The 16,343-nt window shown below is 45.7% G+C and overlaps 1 protein-coding gene and 1 long non-coding RNA gene across 4 annotated transcripts in view; one reads left to right on the top strand and one right to left on the bottom strand.

Annotated features, from left to right (window-relative positions):
* The window catches only part of LOC108167013 (uncharacterized), a 24,947-nt gene that overhangs the window by 4,411 nt on the left and 4,193 nt on the right, over positions 1-16,343 (bottom strand). The window contains exon 2 of the long non-coding RNA XR_001777406.1: positions 8,908-9,003. This is a non-coding gene — a long non-coding RNA (uncharacterized LOC108167013). The remainder of the gene's footprint in view (positions 1-8,907; positions 9,004-16,343) is intronic.
* LOC103477507 (collagen alpha-6(VI) chain-like) overlaps positions 148-16,343 on the top strand; it is a 38,055-nt gene continuing 21,859 nt past the window's right edge. The window contains exons 1-9 of one of the 3 annotated variants that reach the window (XM_017309378.1): positions 148-252; positions 4,358-4,473; positions 4,766-5,353; positions 6,591-7,142; positions 7,694-8,302; positions 8,929-9,471; positions 11,618-12,175; positions 12,444-13,019; positions 15,302-15,928. In XM_017309378.1, coding sequence (XP_017164867.1) covers positions 4,383-4,473; positions 4,766-5,353; positions 6,591-7,142; positions 7,694-8,302; positions 8,929-9,471; positions 11,618-12,175; positions 12,444-13,019; positions 15,302-15,928 — 4,144 coding nt within the window. In that variant the 5' untranslated portion in view covers positions 148-252; positions 4,358-4,382. The remainder of the gene's footprint in view (positions 253-4,357; positions 4,474-4,765; positions 5,354-6,590; positions 7,143-7,693; positions 8,303-8,928; positions 9,472-11,617; positions 12,176-12,443; positions 13,020-15,301; positions 15,929-16,343) is intronic. The other 2 variants (XM_017309377.1, XM_017309376.1) reach the window with 2 other exon arrangements.

The raw sequence follows: 16,343 nt of genomic DNA, 5'->3' as shown, positions 1-16,343 counted from the left end.
ACTCTGGGCCCCCATCCCGGAGCCTGGCCCCCCGCCTGGACTCTGGCCCCCGTCCCGGAGCCTGGACCCCCGCCTGTACTCTGGGCCCCACGCCTGGACTCTGGTCCCCGCCCCGGAGCCTGGCACCCGCCCCTGGAGTCCAGAGGCGGGGCCCTGCACCTCCTTCATCCTCCTCCTCCTCCTCTGACTCAGTTGCAGTGAAGCAGCCAGCCGGTGGAGGAACGCAGCTGGTCCTGATGCAGCAGCACAACTGTGAGTAGCTTCTGTCTGACCTTTGACCTGCAGGATGAGTTTGTTGTTGAGGGAGAAAGTTGCTTCCGTCTGACTGATTCATTCACAGGTTTCATTCTATCCCCAGTCAGATCAGCGCTTCTCCTCCCAGCTGATGATATTTTCCGGTTCCTCCTGCTCAGCTCTCTCGTCGTTCTTCCTCTCTGCTGGTCTCAGTGAAACGTTTCCTGTATTTGGTTTTGGGTGTTTTATTTCTGATAACGTGGCCTGACTGCAGTCCGATGGTCAGATCCTTCCCCTGCTTTGCGCTTATTGCGTCTCTCAGCGTCGCTTACATCACATCCTGAATGCCTGCATCACACCGGATACTTTTATCGGCGCTGATTTCCTGAACTTTGGGGGATCGGAGATCGGCTGATGCTTCCATGCGAAGCCGATCTCACCCACTAATCTTATGCTGAGGGTTAAAGGTCAGCTGCTGCCCTGAGAGGTTTGACCGACCCACCAGGTCAGGTCTGAAAGTTTTCAGGTAACAATATTTCCCCTCTGTTACCAACTCAGCAACTTTCTTACATTTAAAAAAACCTGCCGATCAGAACCAGCAGGTCAGGCTTTTCACAGATCGGCCAGAAACCTGCAGGTGGAATACACACACACACACACGTTCACGACACTCTTTGATTAAATTACTGTCTCAGGTGTAATTACAAGAGCTAAATATTTAATTTACACCAGGTGAGTCTTTCTCACCTGACAATGTGGACCGGTACCGGTACCAGGCTGGTTCTGAGCCTTCAGACCATTTTAAAAGAAGTTGATGTAAAAATGTTAGTTTTAAAGTATCAGCAGCAAACAGCATGTCGCCATCTGCAGCTCAGAGCCGCCGTGTTGCTGCAGCCGGATGGAAAAACATGTTACAACCTCAAACATTGAGAAGTTTAAATTATTATCATCAAACGTTATGAAGCCAAAAAATCCTCAGAAACATTTCGAGCCGACCAGGAGGATCTACACGAAGCTGGTTTCTMATTCCAGCTTCCAACWGCTAAAGGGCGATTCCACCTAATTTTYRCTACCTTTCGCATCTTTAATCGACTCAAGTTTAAAAACTACAACAACTAGACTCTTCAAACCTGGACTGGATTATTCTGCTCTAATAGAGGAATATTTGAAACCATGTTTGTGATTTGTGAAACTTCACTTAACAGATCGGTGCAGAAGATCTTTCCTTCCAACAGAAATCACCATCTACAGTAACTCTGAAGAATTAATGAGTTACACCAACATTTAATCACTCATTGGGATTAATAAAATGGTTTTGAATTGGAATTTAATTTGAAAAAAACTGCATAGAACAAGAGTAAATAGTGACGTTTCACAAATTCCACACATGGAATAAAACATTCTGCTATTGGAGCAGAAGAATCTAGTCCAGGTTGGAAGAGTCTCGGTCAGGTGGGTCCAAAGTGGGTCCAAAGTGGGTCCAAAGTGGGTCCAAAGTGGGTCCAAAGTGGGTCCTGCTGGTTTTATTCTCTCCCTGGTGGCAGTAACAACCTCCTCAGCTCGTCAATGTTCCTCTTAGGCCTCTAATGAGCCTCGTCTGATGCAGGTGTGTTAAACCAGGGAGAGACTACAACATGCAGGATGAGGGCCTCAGGGACCCACTTTGGACCCCTGATGTTGTAGTTTCAGAGCTGGAGCAGCTCTCATGTGACCAAGATCCAAAAAACGTCTGAAATCAACCTTTATTGAAGTTTCACAAATCCCAGACATGGTTTCAAATATTCTTCTATTAGAGCAGAATAATCCAGTTAAAGGTTTGAAGATTCTAGGTGTCGTAGTTTTTTAATTAGAGCACTTCTAGTATGAAAGAGATGAAAAAAATGGTTAAAATCATTTTTTAACCATTTTTTTATGTAATTTGTGAGTTTTCACAAATTACATAAAGGTTTCACAAATCACAAATATTGTTTTAAATATCCAGCTTGAAGAGCAGAATAATCTAGGTTGTAGTTTTTAAACTTGAGTCGATTAAAGATGCGGAAGGTAGTGAAAAATTAGGTGGAATCGCCCTTTAGTGATTGGAAGCTGGAAATGGAAACCAACTTCAGCTTCGTAGAATCTACTCACTTAAAATCAGTTTCACACAAAGATGCCATCTTAAACGTTTGGCCGTTGAACTGGACCGGTCATATCGCTGCCCAGCTAACAGCTCCGCTCTAATCTTTCTGATAAACATCATCAAGAGAAAACAAACCTTTATCTTGAAGACTTCCTCCTCCCTCTCTCTCTCCCTGGAGGATAAGTCCATTTTGTGACATTGCTTTGCTAACTTTTCTTCCACCGGAGCTTTGAATGCAGCTCATGTGAGGGGAAGCGAGACCTGCCGCGGCCACCAGGGGGCTCCAAACAGCAATCTATAAATATTCCTTTGTCCATATACAGAATGATTTCTATATACATTATCAAATATATATTGTAAGAAAATCAAAACCTTATAATGAAGTTGTGTGTTTTGTTAATAAAATCAGAAAGAAGTCATTACTAAAAAAATAAGAATCAGTTCCCCCCAGTGTCCCCTGCGCGGCTGCTTAGGGCCGGCCCCTGCGAGGCTGCTTAGGGCCGGCCCCTGCGCGGCTGCTTAGGCCCGGCCCCTGCGCGGCTGCTTAGGCCCGGCCCTGCGCGGCTGCTTTGGGCCGGCCCTGCGTCCCAGCCTCTGGCTGCAGCAGACATGGACCAGCCCAGCATGGAGAGGCAAAGGCAGACAATGGATGTTTAGCTTAAATATTCCTCTTAGTGCTGATTTTACATGATACTTTTACCATGAATCAGGATTAAACTCACATTCAGGAAGTTCTCTTTCTGATGATGGATATGGTTTGCTTCATCGCGCTTATTTTGAAAAGATGTTATGTTTTCACTGAACTTTGTTTCCTGTCTGTTTGATTCACCCTGACTTGGTAACAGTTTCATAAAAACTTTAAGATCTAAATTAGAGATGATTAACAACACGATGCCGTCGTCTCAGTTCAGGAGGCAGCAAACACCTGGCCAGGTGAGCTGGTGTCCCTCAGTATATTGGTGTTTTCGACCCGGTTCTACTGGAACCAGAACTTCATCATCTGCAGACGAGCCATTTCTGCTGCTAGCGCTATGCTAGCACTTTAGCTTTGGTTGTATTTACCCAGAATGCCCTGTACTGTAGACCACTTCCTGCTTTTGGAGCTGCTTCTGGTCTGCTTGGTGTTCACATTCAAACTGAACCCATACCGAGGTTTGGAGGACCAGAGGTCAGAGGTCGAACCGAACCGGACCGGACTGGAGTTGGATTAAAGCGGACTGATCAGGGCTGGTGAGAATGAACGCTGAGTTTCAGAGCTTCATCCTTCTGCAGGATGGAGTCTGGAGTTCTTCATCATGAATAAAAAACTTTGTCAGGAAAAGTCAGGAAAGCTTTCAGGAATCAGAACCTGGACAGATTGAAAAACTAATCAGCTGACTGGAAAATCACCTAGGAGGAGGAATGGAGCTACATTCTGGTTTTGCACTACGCCAGCGCTGTCCGACCCGTCAGAACCAGTCTGCAGGAGGCAGAGTGTCCAGAAACTATTCGGTGAAAATCTCCTGAACAGAAACATCGAGGCTCCCTGTAAGACAGAAACATCCTGCTGAGGCAAAGCGGAAACGGCAACACTAAAATCAGAATCAAAATACCACAACCTCCATGATTCATATAGATCAGTGGTGCCCAAAGTCCGTCCTCGAGGCCCGGCATCCTGCATGTTTTGGTCTCCCTGGTTTAACGCACCTGGATCAAGTAATGGCTCATTAGAGGCCTAAGAGGAACATTGACAAGCTGAAAAGGTTGTTACTACCACCAGGGAGAGAACTAGAACGTGCAGGATGCCGGGCCTTGAGGACTGTCTTTGGGCACCCCTGATATAGATGCTTAAAAACTAAGAAATAAGGATTGAAGACAATGGAAACCGAAAGCCAGGTTGTCTAAAGGTCGTCATGCAGAAGGTCTCAGGTCTGTTATTTATAAGTTATTTTTCTGGTTTCTGATAGAAACGGTTGATCCCAGCCGTTCTTCGGTCCAGATCCTCACTAACTCTGTTTTCTGCAGGAAGTGAAACCACCAAGCATCCAACATGAGGGGGGCCGCGGTCCTCATCGTCATCATCATCACCGCCGCCGCCGGGTTCTGGGCCGTCTCTGCTCAGCCAGAACTTCAACTTTCCGGTGAGGAAGATGACCTTTGACCTGATCGCCTCTCCTCCGGCGCTGCTCTGAAACGCCTGCGGCTGCAGCGCTGCTGGCTGGTGAAGGTTTTCCTCACTGTCAGAGTTTTCTGTTTTCTGTGAAGCTGCTGCTCATGTAAAAATGTCTGAGGAGTTTCTCCTCCCAGTCGTGGTGACGTTGAATGTGATATTTCAGCTTCTAAGATCCAAGCTGATTACAGACATACAACTCTAGAGTTGAGCTTTGTTCCTTTAAATCAACCGTTTTTCATCACATTGATCTTTCCTTCTAGAGTGTCAAAACGCCACATTGGGGGACATCGTCTTCCTAATCGACAGCTCCGGTAGCATCGGCGAGGAAAACATTAGGATAATCCGCGCCTTTCTCAGAAATGTCATCCAGAACCTCGACATTGGCCCTGATAAAGTACAGGTCGGCTTGGCGCTGTACGCAAACAGTCCCAAGAAGGAGTTCCTGCTGAAAGACCACATGGACAGGACAGCCGTGTTGGACGCAGTGGAGCAAATTGCTTTCCTTCGCGGTGGCACAAACACGGGCAAGGCCTTGGACTTCATCCGGGAGGAATACTTTACGGCTGAGGCAGGGAGCAGAGCCAGGCAGCATGTTCCTCAGATCGCTGTGCTCTTGACTGATGGAAACTCCGACGATTCTGTGTCCATACCCGCCAAGCGTCTCCGGGACCTCAACGTCTTTGTGTTTGTCATTGGAGTGTCTCAGGTCAATTCTAATCAGCTGAAGATCATCGCCAACTACCCACCAGAAGACTACATCCTGACCACCAACAGCTTCCAGACTCTGCAGAGTCTAAGAAACACTCTGCTGGAAACCGTGTGCTCCTCCCTGCAGATCCAGAAAATAGGTAAGGTGTCGTCCATCTGAGGGTTCGGTTGATTTCAGTTCTTCTCCCCAAACTACATCTACACTGGAGCAAATCTGACCTGCAAGCTCAGGCGGTTGATGCAGACAGTCACTTTCCTCGATCTGTCAGACCCTAATAAAAGTTACAGCAAAAATTATACTTCAAACATTTGAGTACTTTGTTTGCTTCAAGAAATGAAATGAACAATAAAATCTTACATGTTTAGTTTGTCATTGAGCAGATAAAATTAAAAGGGGACAAAATTAGTTGAAAATAAAATATTTTGTGGCCCCCAAGTGCTTTGGCCGTCATGTCAAAAGGTTTGGACTGCTGCTTAAAGGAACAGACATAAAAGCAAAGCGTCACAGATGAAGCAGCCCCTCAAGTCCAGACCCTTCATCCAGAGGGTCTGGACTCTTGGCTGTTTCCTGGAGGAGGAGTGGACTCTGCTGAGCTTTTAAATTGGACCTAATCACCAACATTTCTCTGCGACGTAATGTAATGTGGCAGATCGATCAGAAATCGCCTGTGATGTAAACAACCGTCCTCCACTGTAACGCGATCCGATCGAGGCGGCTGTGACCAACTGAACGGCTTCCTAAACTTCCTTCGCTGCTCCAACTGCAGGCTGACTGCAATTCTAAAACACAAAAACCAACGTCCTCGTTCACAACTTCTCCTTCTGTTCGCTGACTGACCCGGTAGAAAGTCTACCAGAGAAGTCTAAGTCAGTGGGACTTTGGAGCAGTGGAGAGAGCGCAGGCTTGCAGAGGAAGGCGGTGGCCAGGCTCGGGTCACACAGACTGGAAGCTGTTGAAACCTCTGGCTGCAGTCCCCGAACGCCACCGTCCTGCAACGTTTAGAGGCATCCCTGCCTCGAGCTGCCTGAAGAGGAAAGGCTGAATTACCTCACTGGAAGGTCAGAAAGTTCTGCAAAAGTCTGCTTATTAACTATTTCTGTGTCCAGACACACAGATGATCACAAAGAAGTTGCTCCTCCCCAAAAAAACCACAAAATCTTTTAAATCTGTTTTCCTAATGAAAACGGATCAGTCATCCTCTGAGCCCAGTTGCTGGGACCCTAATAGAACTGTGGTTGCACCAACATGATTTTTTGCAATGAACKTTTCTCACTATATAACTATTTAATTTCACTTATATTAAAGAAATATTTTTGGATTTGAACTGAATTTTCTGGATTTGGKTTTCAGTTGATTTTCTTTCTGTCTTCTTCCAGCTTTGGCCCATAAATTTGCAGACATCTTTCTCCTGGTGGACAGCGCCTTAAGTCCACGACAGTTCACCTTTTTCAGGAATGAGCTGATCAGATTTATCGACCAGATAGACGCTGGACAGTCAAGGTACCATGTCGGCTTGGCTCAGTATCGCCAGGATGTACAGACTGAGTTCTATCTAAACGCTCATAAAACTAAACCGCAGTACACAAGAGCACTGAGAAGCATTCAACAGCTGCCACAAACTGGCCAAGCACCGAACCTGGAACGTGCTCTGAGGTACGCAGGTGATAACTTTTTCCTCCCTGAAAATGGCGGCCGTGCAAACGAAGGAGCTGAACAGTTTTTGGTTGTTGTTGTTGGAGAAAAGCCGAAGGGACTCTTATATTCGGCCGGTCAAGCTGTCAGATCCCAAGGGGTGTCTGTTGTAGGCATGAGTTCGGGTGCGTCAGTGCAAAGCTTGCTAAGCTTTGCGGACATTGCCTTTGGCAATCTGAGGATCACTCAGCTGAAGGATATCTTCACCAGCCAAGAAGTGGAAACAGCCATTGAAGGTAGGAGCTTTCGGCCTGTAACAAAGTATCTGAGGTGTACAGAAATAGCAAACTGAATCAGATCACCAACATTTCCAACAGCAGAGACTCATAACTAGGGCTGTAAGCAAACTCAGTTTTTAAGACATGGCTCATTATACATGAACCATGACTTGTCTCTACATTATAATCATAGAAACAAGAAAGCTAATCTTGCTAGCTAACATCAACTGGCCACATGTGTACGGGCTTAAAGCAATATACTCATTCTCTACACCAGTGTGGAGCCGAAGAGGATTTACTGCCAATTTTAGTGTAATTACGCATTTTGTGACACCTCCACTAATGACACACAACCATCATATACGTAAAATTACCTTTGGACTATCCAGTGCTTGTCTCACTGACATGTACATCTCTGTGGTGTAATGTGAGTAAATTACAGGATTTACAATGAATCAATGTCCATGTCATGTTAGTTGATCTGTTAGTGGTAATTTAACAAACTGTTGATTAAAACTTTGTGAATCTTAAGACGACAATCTCATAAACATCCTGCATGGTTTCCACAGACTGTCAGAGAGTCAACACTGCAGACGTCGTCTTCATCATCGATGAGTCAGGAGGCATCGGGAACAACAACTTCCAGCTCATCCAGAGCTTTGTGCAGTCGCTTATCGGCAGCCTGAACGTCAATCAGACGGGAGTCAGAGTGGGAATTGTTACCTACAACGAGGCTCCCAAGGCCCACGCTTATCTCGACAGCTTCCAGGACCGAACAGAAGCTCAGCAGTTCATCAAGTTGCTCCGTTACCGCGGCGGTGGCTCCAACACTGGAGCTGCTCTGCGGTTTGCCCTGGAGTCAGTCTTCAAAGGGAGGGGCAGCAGGGAGGATGTGCAGAAGGTAGCTATCGTGGTCACAGACAGTAAATCCCAGGACAGCATGAAGGAAGCGGTGGCAGAGCTACATTGGTTTCCAGTCAGAGTTTTTGCAATAGGAGTAAATGAGAAGACACCAGACCTGTACGACATGGCGTCTTATCCCACCAACAGGCACGTTTTTGCTGTGGACAATTTCATGCAACTGAAACCCCTGAGGAAAGTCATGCAGAAGAGTATCTGCAGTGCCATCATTCAGGGCTCCGTCAACTCCTTTAAAAACAGCGCCGACATCAAGGAAGGTGGGAAACGTTTCACACTATTTACAGTCAAGGTTACAGAAAAGTCTGTAGACGCCTGTTAAAATGTCTGCAATGTAAAAAGTTAGACCATGATAAATAATTTGATATTTTCTACCTTTAATGTGGCATGTACCTTACTAAAGCCTCATTGAATTGTGTTCACTTWAAATTAATACTTTGTTGAAGCACCTTTTGATGTAATTTCATCACTTAGTTTTCTTTGGTTCATTTTTTCACACTCTGACTTCCAGAGGTTCTCCAAGTCCCTGTTTGACACGCCTTGGCATCGAACTCTGCAGTTGACTCCACAGTTTTATGACTTGTATCAGATCAGGATTCCCTCCATCCAAATTTTACATTTTCTTCAGTTGAAGGCATTGTTTTGCAGATTTGTATGTCTCTCTTCAGCTTTTCAGCAAATGGGACACTAAGTTTCTCCAAAGAAATGCCTCTAGTCAGGTTCTGTCAGTAGATCGAGTTAGGGTCGATCTAGTGGCGTCACACAACTCAGTCCACTGATTGAACGGCAGAAAAACATCACTGCTTACCACAAACACAAGACAAACTAGTGTGTCACGTTTGTTGTTGAGTAGCATCACACTAACCTGCAGCGTTTCTGTTTCCAGCATGCTATCAGAAGGATGAAGCAGACATCATCTTCCTCATTGATGATTCAGACAAYATCGATTCCTCTGACCTGTCTGACACAAAGAAGTTCATCACTAACTTTCTTGGAGAATTTCGTGACAGACTCGATCATATTCGCATCGGGCTTGTGAAATACTCCAACTCAGCTCGGGTTGCGTTTGACCGGATGTCACTCTTAGACGTGAGCAAAGCTCTGAATAACGTTAATCATGAAGGGGGTCGGACCAACACAGGAAGAGCCCTCACATTCATGGAAAGTTATTTCAAGATGGTACCCTACAGTCAGGGTTCGACGTATCTGATAGTCATCACTGCAGGAGACTCCGAAGACAGCATCAGAGGTCCAGCAGAGAAAATAAGGGCGCAAGGCGTCATGGTCTTTGCTGTTGGCGTAAAGAGGTCAAACAAAGCTCAACTGCAGGAGATCTCTGGTGATCCAGACAGGACCTTTAAAGTCAGAGATTACCATTTCCTCAAGTGGATCAAAAACGATATTCTAAGACCAATCTGTGGACCAGCAGGTGAGTCAAGTGAACTTTATTGTCAAAGATCTATGTAACAGGGTAAACACAGAAGTTTGAGCTTGCATTTCATCAGACTCCAATGTGCAGTTAAACTAAACATATAAACATATAAATAAGACATTGACAGTAACCCCCCATCCCTCTGCCCCCACACACACATTGCAATACACTGTGCAATATGAAGACAATAAGGCAATAAGAGGAATATATAGATGGACAATAAATACAAACACCCACACACACATGCACACGCACACACACAGCAGCAGAAGTGCAACCAGTGGACATACAAGTAATGTGAGGTAATGTAGATGCTGTATGTAAGGTGCAAAGAGTAAAGTGCAAGTGGTGTGTGAAGGGAATGTTTATGAAATATTCTCCAGTGTCCTTGAAATGTTCGTTTACTTCAATGTGTTGAGAGTCTGATGGCTCGTGGAAAGAAGCTGTTTCCCAGTCTGCTTGTGCGACACCATAAGCTGCGGCAGCKTCCCTGATGGTAGCAGGGAGAACAGCTTGTGTGCTGGTCTCTCTTTATGTGTAAAGGTCCTGAATGGCTGGKAGACGTGATCTGATAATCTTTTCTGCGTCCTCTCCACCCTCTGGAGTGCCTTCTTGTCTGGAGATAGACAGCTGCCGTGCCAGACAGAGAGGCTACTGGTCCGGATGCTCTCAGTGGCTCCCTGTAGAAGGTGGTGAGAGCAGATGTGGGGAGGTTGGCTCTTCTCAGCCTCCACAGGAAGTGGAGTCGTGTCTGAGCCTTTTTGACCAGGGAGGTGGTGTTTGTAGTCCATGTGAGGCTATCTGTGATGTGCACTCCCAGGAACGTTGTGCTTTTCACAGACTCCACAGCACTGCCATTGATGATGGTGGGATGTGAGTTGGTTTTTCTTTCCTGAAGTCCACAGTTATTTGTTTTGTTGACATTGAGTAGCAGGTTGTTTCCCTCACACCAGTTGATGAGTTGATGTACCTCCTCTCTGTATGCTGAATCATCGCTGTCTCTGATGAGGCCCACCACTGTCGTGTCATCTGCGAATTTGATGATGTGATTCGTTTCAAATCTGGCACTGCAGTCGTCGGTCATCAGCSTGAACAGCAGGGGAGATAGCACACGTCCCTGCGGCACCCCGGTGTTCATGATGCTGGTCCCTGAGGAGTTGTTTCCAACTCTGACTGTCTGCAGTCTGCTTGTTAGAAAGTCCAGCAGCCAGTTGCATAGTGAAGTGCTGATGCCTATTGAACTCAGCTCGTTCACCAGATGTTGGGGGATGACAGTGTTGAACGCAGTCAATGAACAGCAACTGTGATGAGCCAGGCGGAGGTGGAGTGCTGTTGCTATGGCGACATCAGTGGAGCGCTTGGGGCGCTAGGCAAATTGATATGGATCCAGAGTAGTGGATCCATATCAAAACCAGCAAAGACATTTCACTAATACTAAATGCACTACATATGGTACATTGTTTTTATCAACATGTTAGAATACATAACTTCAGCAGCTTATCTCCATCACAAGCTGTTATGGAATATAAAGTCTCAAAAATGACCTAAACAAACATTTTGTTTTACCTTTTCCATTTCTGTCTTTTAAATGTTTTAAATCCTCCAAAAATGTTGGACAATGATGAGCAAATATCAATGCTAATCCTCACAGATTTTAATATGTTCTAATGCACAGGCATCCATACTTTTTAGAAATTGCCTCCTTTGCCATAAAAAATAAGAGAATCTGATTTGTGTTTATATTTTCCTGTAAACTGAAAATGACTCAGGAGAACAATGACTGCCATGACTCTACAGGTCAGTTTTCTCTGTAAAGTCAGACCTTGTTATTTAACAAAACTAAGACTTATTCCAGCAGCACTTTGTAGGAGGAGTTCCACTTCTGGATTACACGCCCCGTTGTTACATTTAATTAATTAGACTTCAAAATCTTTTGCCTTTGTTAATGTTTACCATAATAGGCTAAATATAATGGTATCTTGTGTGGGAGTATATGCCAAAGAGCACTTCTGGGTAATCTTTCAGAGAATGTGATAACTTGATAGAGTTTCCTGTTGAGGAAAGCAGAGAACCGTTTAGCTGGGCTCTGCAGTTACATTTGGACCGGATCATAATAACTGATGTTCTTGTGTTCTGTCTCCAGTTTGTGAGGACGCTCCCAGCGACGTCATCTTCTTAACTGAGAGCTCAGAGAGAATCTCTGCAGAAGACTTTAGGAAAATGAAAGAATTTATGAAATCTGTCGTTACCAAGTCTATTGTGGGCTTGAATGACATGCGTGTGGGTGTCATGCAATTCAGCACTAGGACAAAAGTAGAGTTTCGTCTGAACCAGTACTTCAGCAAGGATGAAATACTGGAAGCCATCGATAACATGAAGCAGCAAAATGGTGGGGTTGAAACAGGAAGGGCCCTCACCGAAGTTTCCCAGTTCTTCAGTGAGGCGGAAGGAGGACGTCCTACACTGAGGCAGAACCTGGTGCTGATCACCTTCAACAAGGCAACTGATGAATTCAAAGGTCCAGCAAAGGCTCTGAGGCAAAAAGGAGTGTTAATATTTTCAATTGGAGTGGTGAACAGTAACTACAGTCAGCTGTACGAAATCAGTAGCTCTTCAGACAAAGTCATCAACGAAGTAAATGTTGATCTAATAAGTGAACTGGACGGCATGCTGGCCTTGAAGTTCTGCGATCCACACAGAGGTGAGATTGGACAATGACTATCTGCTTAAGTATTTAATTTTTTCCATTGTTTATAATTTTATATCTTAGATAAAGAACAAAAGATAGAATAAAAGATAGAATAAAAGATAGTGAGGACCCTTCTTCAATCAAACTGTTTGGATCATTGTTGTTCGATGCATGAAATGTTTCCAGGAACGACTTGCTGTCATCAGCCCCATCAGGTTGAAAGCTTGGGTTTCACAGCAGTCATACAAGCTGATGTTGTCTTTACTTTTTCCACTCACAGATTGTAAGAAGATTGAAAAGGCTGATATAATATTCCTGGTGGATGGCTCAGGAAGCATAGAAAACCGCTTCAGAAGCATGCAAGTGTTTATGGAGTCTGTAGTGAACCGGAGCATAGTCAGCAGGGACTCTACCCGTTTTGGAGCCATTCTTTTCTCCAACGAACCTAAAATCAAGTTTACTCTGAATAACTACAGCTCCAAAGGAGACATTCGTAATGCTATAAAAGCTCTGGTGCCGCCAAAAGATAACACACACACCAGCGAAGCTTTGGAATATTCACTGCAGTTCTTTAACGAGGAACACGGTGGAAGGAGAAGTTTCCGAGTTCCTCAGATTCTCATGGTGATCACAGATGGGGCAGCCACAAACCCTGATAACCTAAGAGAAAATTCTAATGCGCTGCGAGCCAATAACATTACTGTCTTCAGTATAGGTGTAGAGAACGCAAACAAGAATGAGCTGCTGATCATGGCGGGAAATAATCAATCCAATGTCTTCTATGTGGATAAATTTGACCAGCTGGAGACTCTGTACCAACAAATTTCTGGAGTCATCTGCAGTATCACCAAACATCGTAAGTATGGAGAATGAATGTGTAGCGTTGATATACAACTTAACTGTCTACGTGTATACATACTAAGAAAAGGTTTTAGATATTTCACTTTCATCTCAAACACTGTAAAAAAAGCCTACAGCAGTGATGGTCATGTGAATGTCTAATGTGACGTTGAGCATCAATTCCAGTTTGACAATGGCGTATCCTGCTGTCCACAAGTCATCTTATCGTCAACTGAGGCGTTGCGTCCCTCTCTTCTTTAAAGACGGGCCTTGGGTCATTAAGGTTTTGGGATCCAGCGTTACAAGCCTCTACAGCAGTGCCCTCAAACCACATTCCTCAAGGGACCCTTGAGTACACTTTTACATGTGTCCTTACACAAGTGTCTTCACACTTGAAATAAATGGTGAAACTATCTCCCTAGCATGCAGTCAGGTTCTACAGAGCTTTGCTAATGAGCTAATATTTGAGTCAGGTGTGCTGAAGCAAAGAGATATGGGGAAATTTTTCTGCCATAATTCGAGAGCACACATTTTCAATTTGAAAGCAGGACTTCATGTCTTTCTTCTCAAAACTTGCAATGCTTGTACTCAAATTGCCCCCGATGTCCATGCGATATTGCAGAGTCGCATGAGCCAACACAACCTTACAACATCCAGAGCCTTAAGGAACTCCGGGCGGATCTCATCCACCCCCGGGGCCCTGCCACCGAGGAGCTTTTTTAACCACCTCAGTGACCGCGTCCCCAGAGATTGGAGAGCCCAACCCAGAGTTCCCAGGCTCAGCTTCCTCAACAGAAGGCATGTTGGTGGGATTGAGGAGGTCTTCGAAGTATTCCGCCCACCGGCCCACAACGTCCCGAGTTGAGGTCAGCAGCACACCATCCCCACTATAAACAGTGTTGGTGCTGCACTGCTTCCCCCTCCTGAGACGCCGGATGGTGGACCAGAATCGCCTCGAAGCCGTACGGAAATCTGTCTCCATGGCCTCTCCAAACTCCTCCCACGCCCGAGTTTTTGCCTCAGCGACCACCTAAGCCGCATGCCGCTTCGCCCGCCGGTACCCATCAGCTGCTTCTGGAGTCCCACAGGCCAAAAGAGCCCGGTAGGACTCCTTCTTCAGCTTGACAGCATCCCTCACCGAAGGTGTCCACCAACGGGTTCGAGAGTTGCCACCGCGACAGGCACCAACGACCTTGCGGCCGCAGCTCCGATAAGCCACCTTGGCAATGGAGGCACGGAACATGGTCCACTCAGACTCAATGTCCCCMACCTCCCCCGGAACGTGTTCGAAGTTCTGCCGGAGATGAGAGTTRAAGCTCCGTCTCACAGGGGACTAGGCCAGACGCTCCCAGCAGACCCTCACTACACGTTTGGGCCTGCCAGGTCTGACCGGCTTCCAAAAAATAGTGTGCTTTTGAATTATGGCTCCCACAAAAAGAGTCCTTGTGGTCCATGGACATAAAATCAGGCCTGTGTTCTTCATGAAGGGGCTCAATTGCGGAAAAATGAGGTTATTCGGGTAGCATGTCACAAAATGTAGGGCAGTTCTGGATTGACAAGACACACCGGTCTTCCCTGTAACACCACCACTGAGGGCTTGTCTGGTGACGCCAAACCCCACATATCATTGGTAGCCATCATTTCTGCTCAATATCATTCAAATCTTTTAGCATATAGCACTGAAGCCCACTGGCCTCTGGTCCAGTGTAGATGCTCCTTGCTCCTGGTGGTCTGGTCTGCTTTCCCTGCAGGTCATCTAGCTTGCAGACCATGCGAATGAAAACAGTCCTGAATGGTCTGAGCCTCTCAAGTCCACTTACTGCTTTTGGAGCGGACTTCGGTCCCCATTGTGTTCACAAATGTGCCATGCCAGAGTTTACTTCTACCAAACCCAGACAAAGGTTTATAGGCGGAACAGAGTTCACTTTTTTGGTCCACATTCACACCTCCCAAACACACCAAAGGTTTGGGGACGATGTCACATTGCAAACTCCAGTCAAACTGGGGGATGACTAAGGCAGATGATATGGGGCTGGAGTGGATGCACCTTTGGTCTCATAATGTCAGGAAGTAAACAGTTGGACATGTGCATTCAGAGGTTTAGAGAAGAAAGTCACATTTAGTTCACCCTAAAAGGTTAAATTGGATTCTTGCTTCATTCTAAAATTTCACCTGAAAGCCAAACATCCCCAGGTTTTTCTGGTCAGAAGATACATTTGTACGTGAATCTCAAAGCATTGTGTTGTGATTATCTCCTGCTCAGCTTTTCTTCCTGTGAATGTGTTTTTTCTTTGGCAGCTTGTGAACTGATGGACCTGGTCTTTCTGATTGATCGCTCTGGCAGCATCACCTCCGCGAATCACAATACTGTGAAAAACTTCACAGCAGAAATTGTGATGAGGTTGGAAATCAGTGATAAACTTACCCACATTGGACTCGCGCAGTTCAGTGCAGATTTCCGACATGAGTTTTACCTCAATGATTACTACTCTGAAAAGGACATAGTTGATCACATAAAGATGATAAGATATTCAGGAGGAGAAACCTACCTCGGCAGAGCCCTGAGGTCAATGAAGCAGTACTTCAGCCCGTTGCGAGGCAGCCGCATCCAGGGGAAAGTGCCCCAGACTCTAGTGCTGCTTTCGGATGGTAATTCTTACGATGAAGTGGAAAATCCAGCCAATGAACTCAGAGCACTTGGCATTGATATATTTGCTGTAGCAATTGGAGATGTTTATCGAACCCAGCTCCTTAAGATCACTGGTGACCCACGAAAAATGATTGGTGTTGGTGACATAAACAACCTGCCAAACTTCAAGACGAAGGTGGTTGATGCCATTTGTAAGGAGGAGGAGAAGCCTGTTCCCCCTACTGTTCCCCCTCGTCCTCCTGTTCCCACTATTGTTCCCTCTCGTCCTCCCTCCGGTAAGTTGATAAAATGTGTTTCTGTCCCATCAGMTTCGTCTGATGGGACAGATGAGAATGTATTGAAACCGTGCCAGAGTTCACTTCTACCAAACCCAGACCAAGGTTAATAAGCGGACTAGAGTGCACTTTATTGGTCCACATTCATACCTCCCAAACACACCAAAGATGTGTGTTTGGGGATGATGTCACATTGCAAACTCCAGCCTGCCTTAGCCAAACTGGAGTTTGACTAAGGCAGATGATACGGGGCTGGTGTGGAAGCACCTTTGGTCTGATGATGTCAGGATGTAAACAGTTGGACATGTGCATTCAGAGGTTTCGAGTAGAACGTCACATTTAGTTCACCCTAAAAGGTTAAATTGGATTCTTGCTTCATTCTAAAATTTCACCTGAAAGCCAAACATCCCCAGGT

The sequence above is a fragment of the Poecilia reticulata genome, linkage group LG16 (genome assembly GCF_000633615.1).
Source record: "Poecilia reticulata strain Guanapo linkage group LG16, Guppy_female_1.0+MT, whole genome shotgun sequence".
NCBI lineage: Eukaryota > Metazoa > Chordata > Actinopteri > Cyprinodontiformes > Poeciliidae > Poecilia > Poecilia reticulata.
Note: the sequence above shows the minus strand (reverse complement) of the source record. Positions and strands in the feature narration are given on the sequence as shown.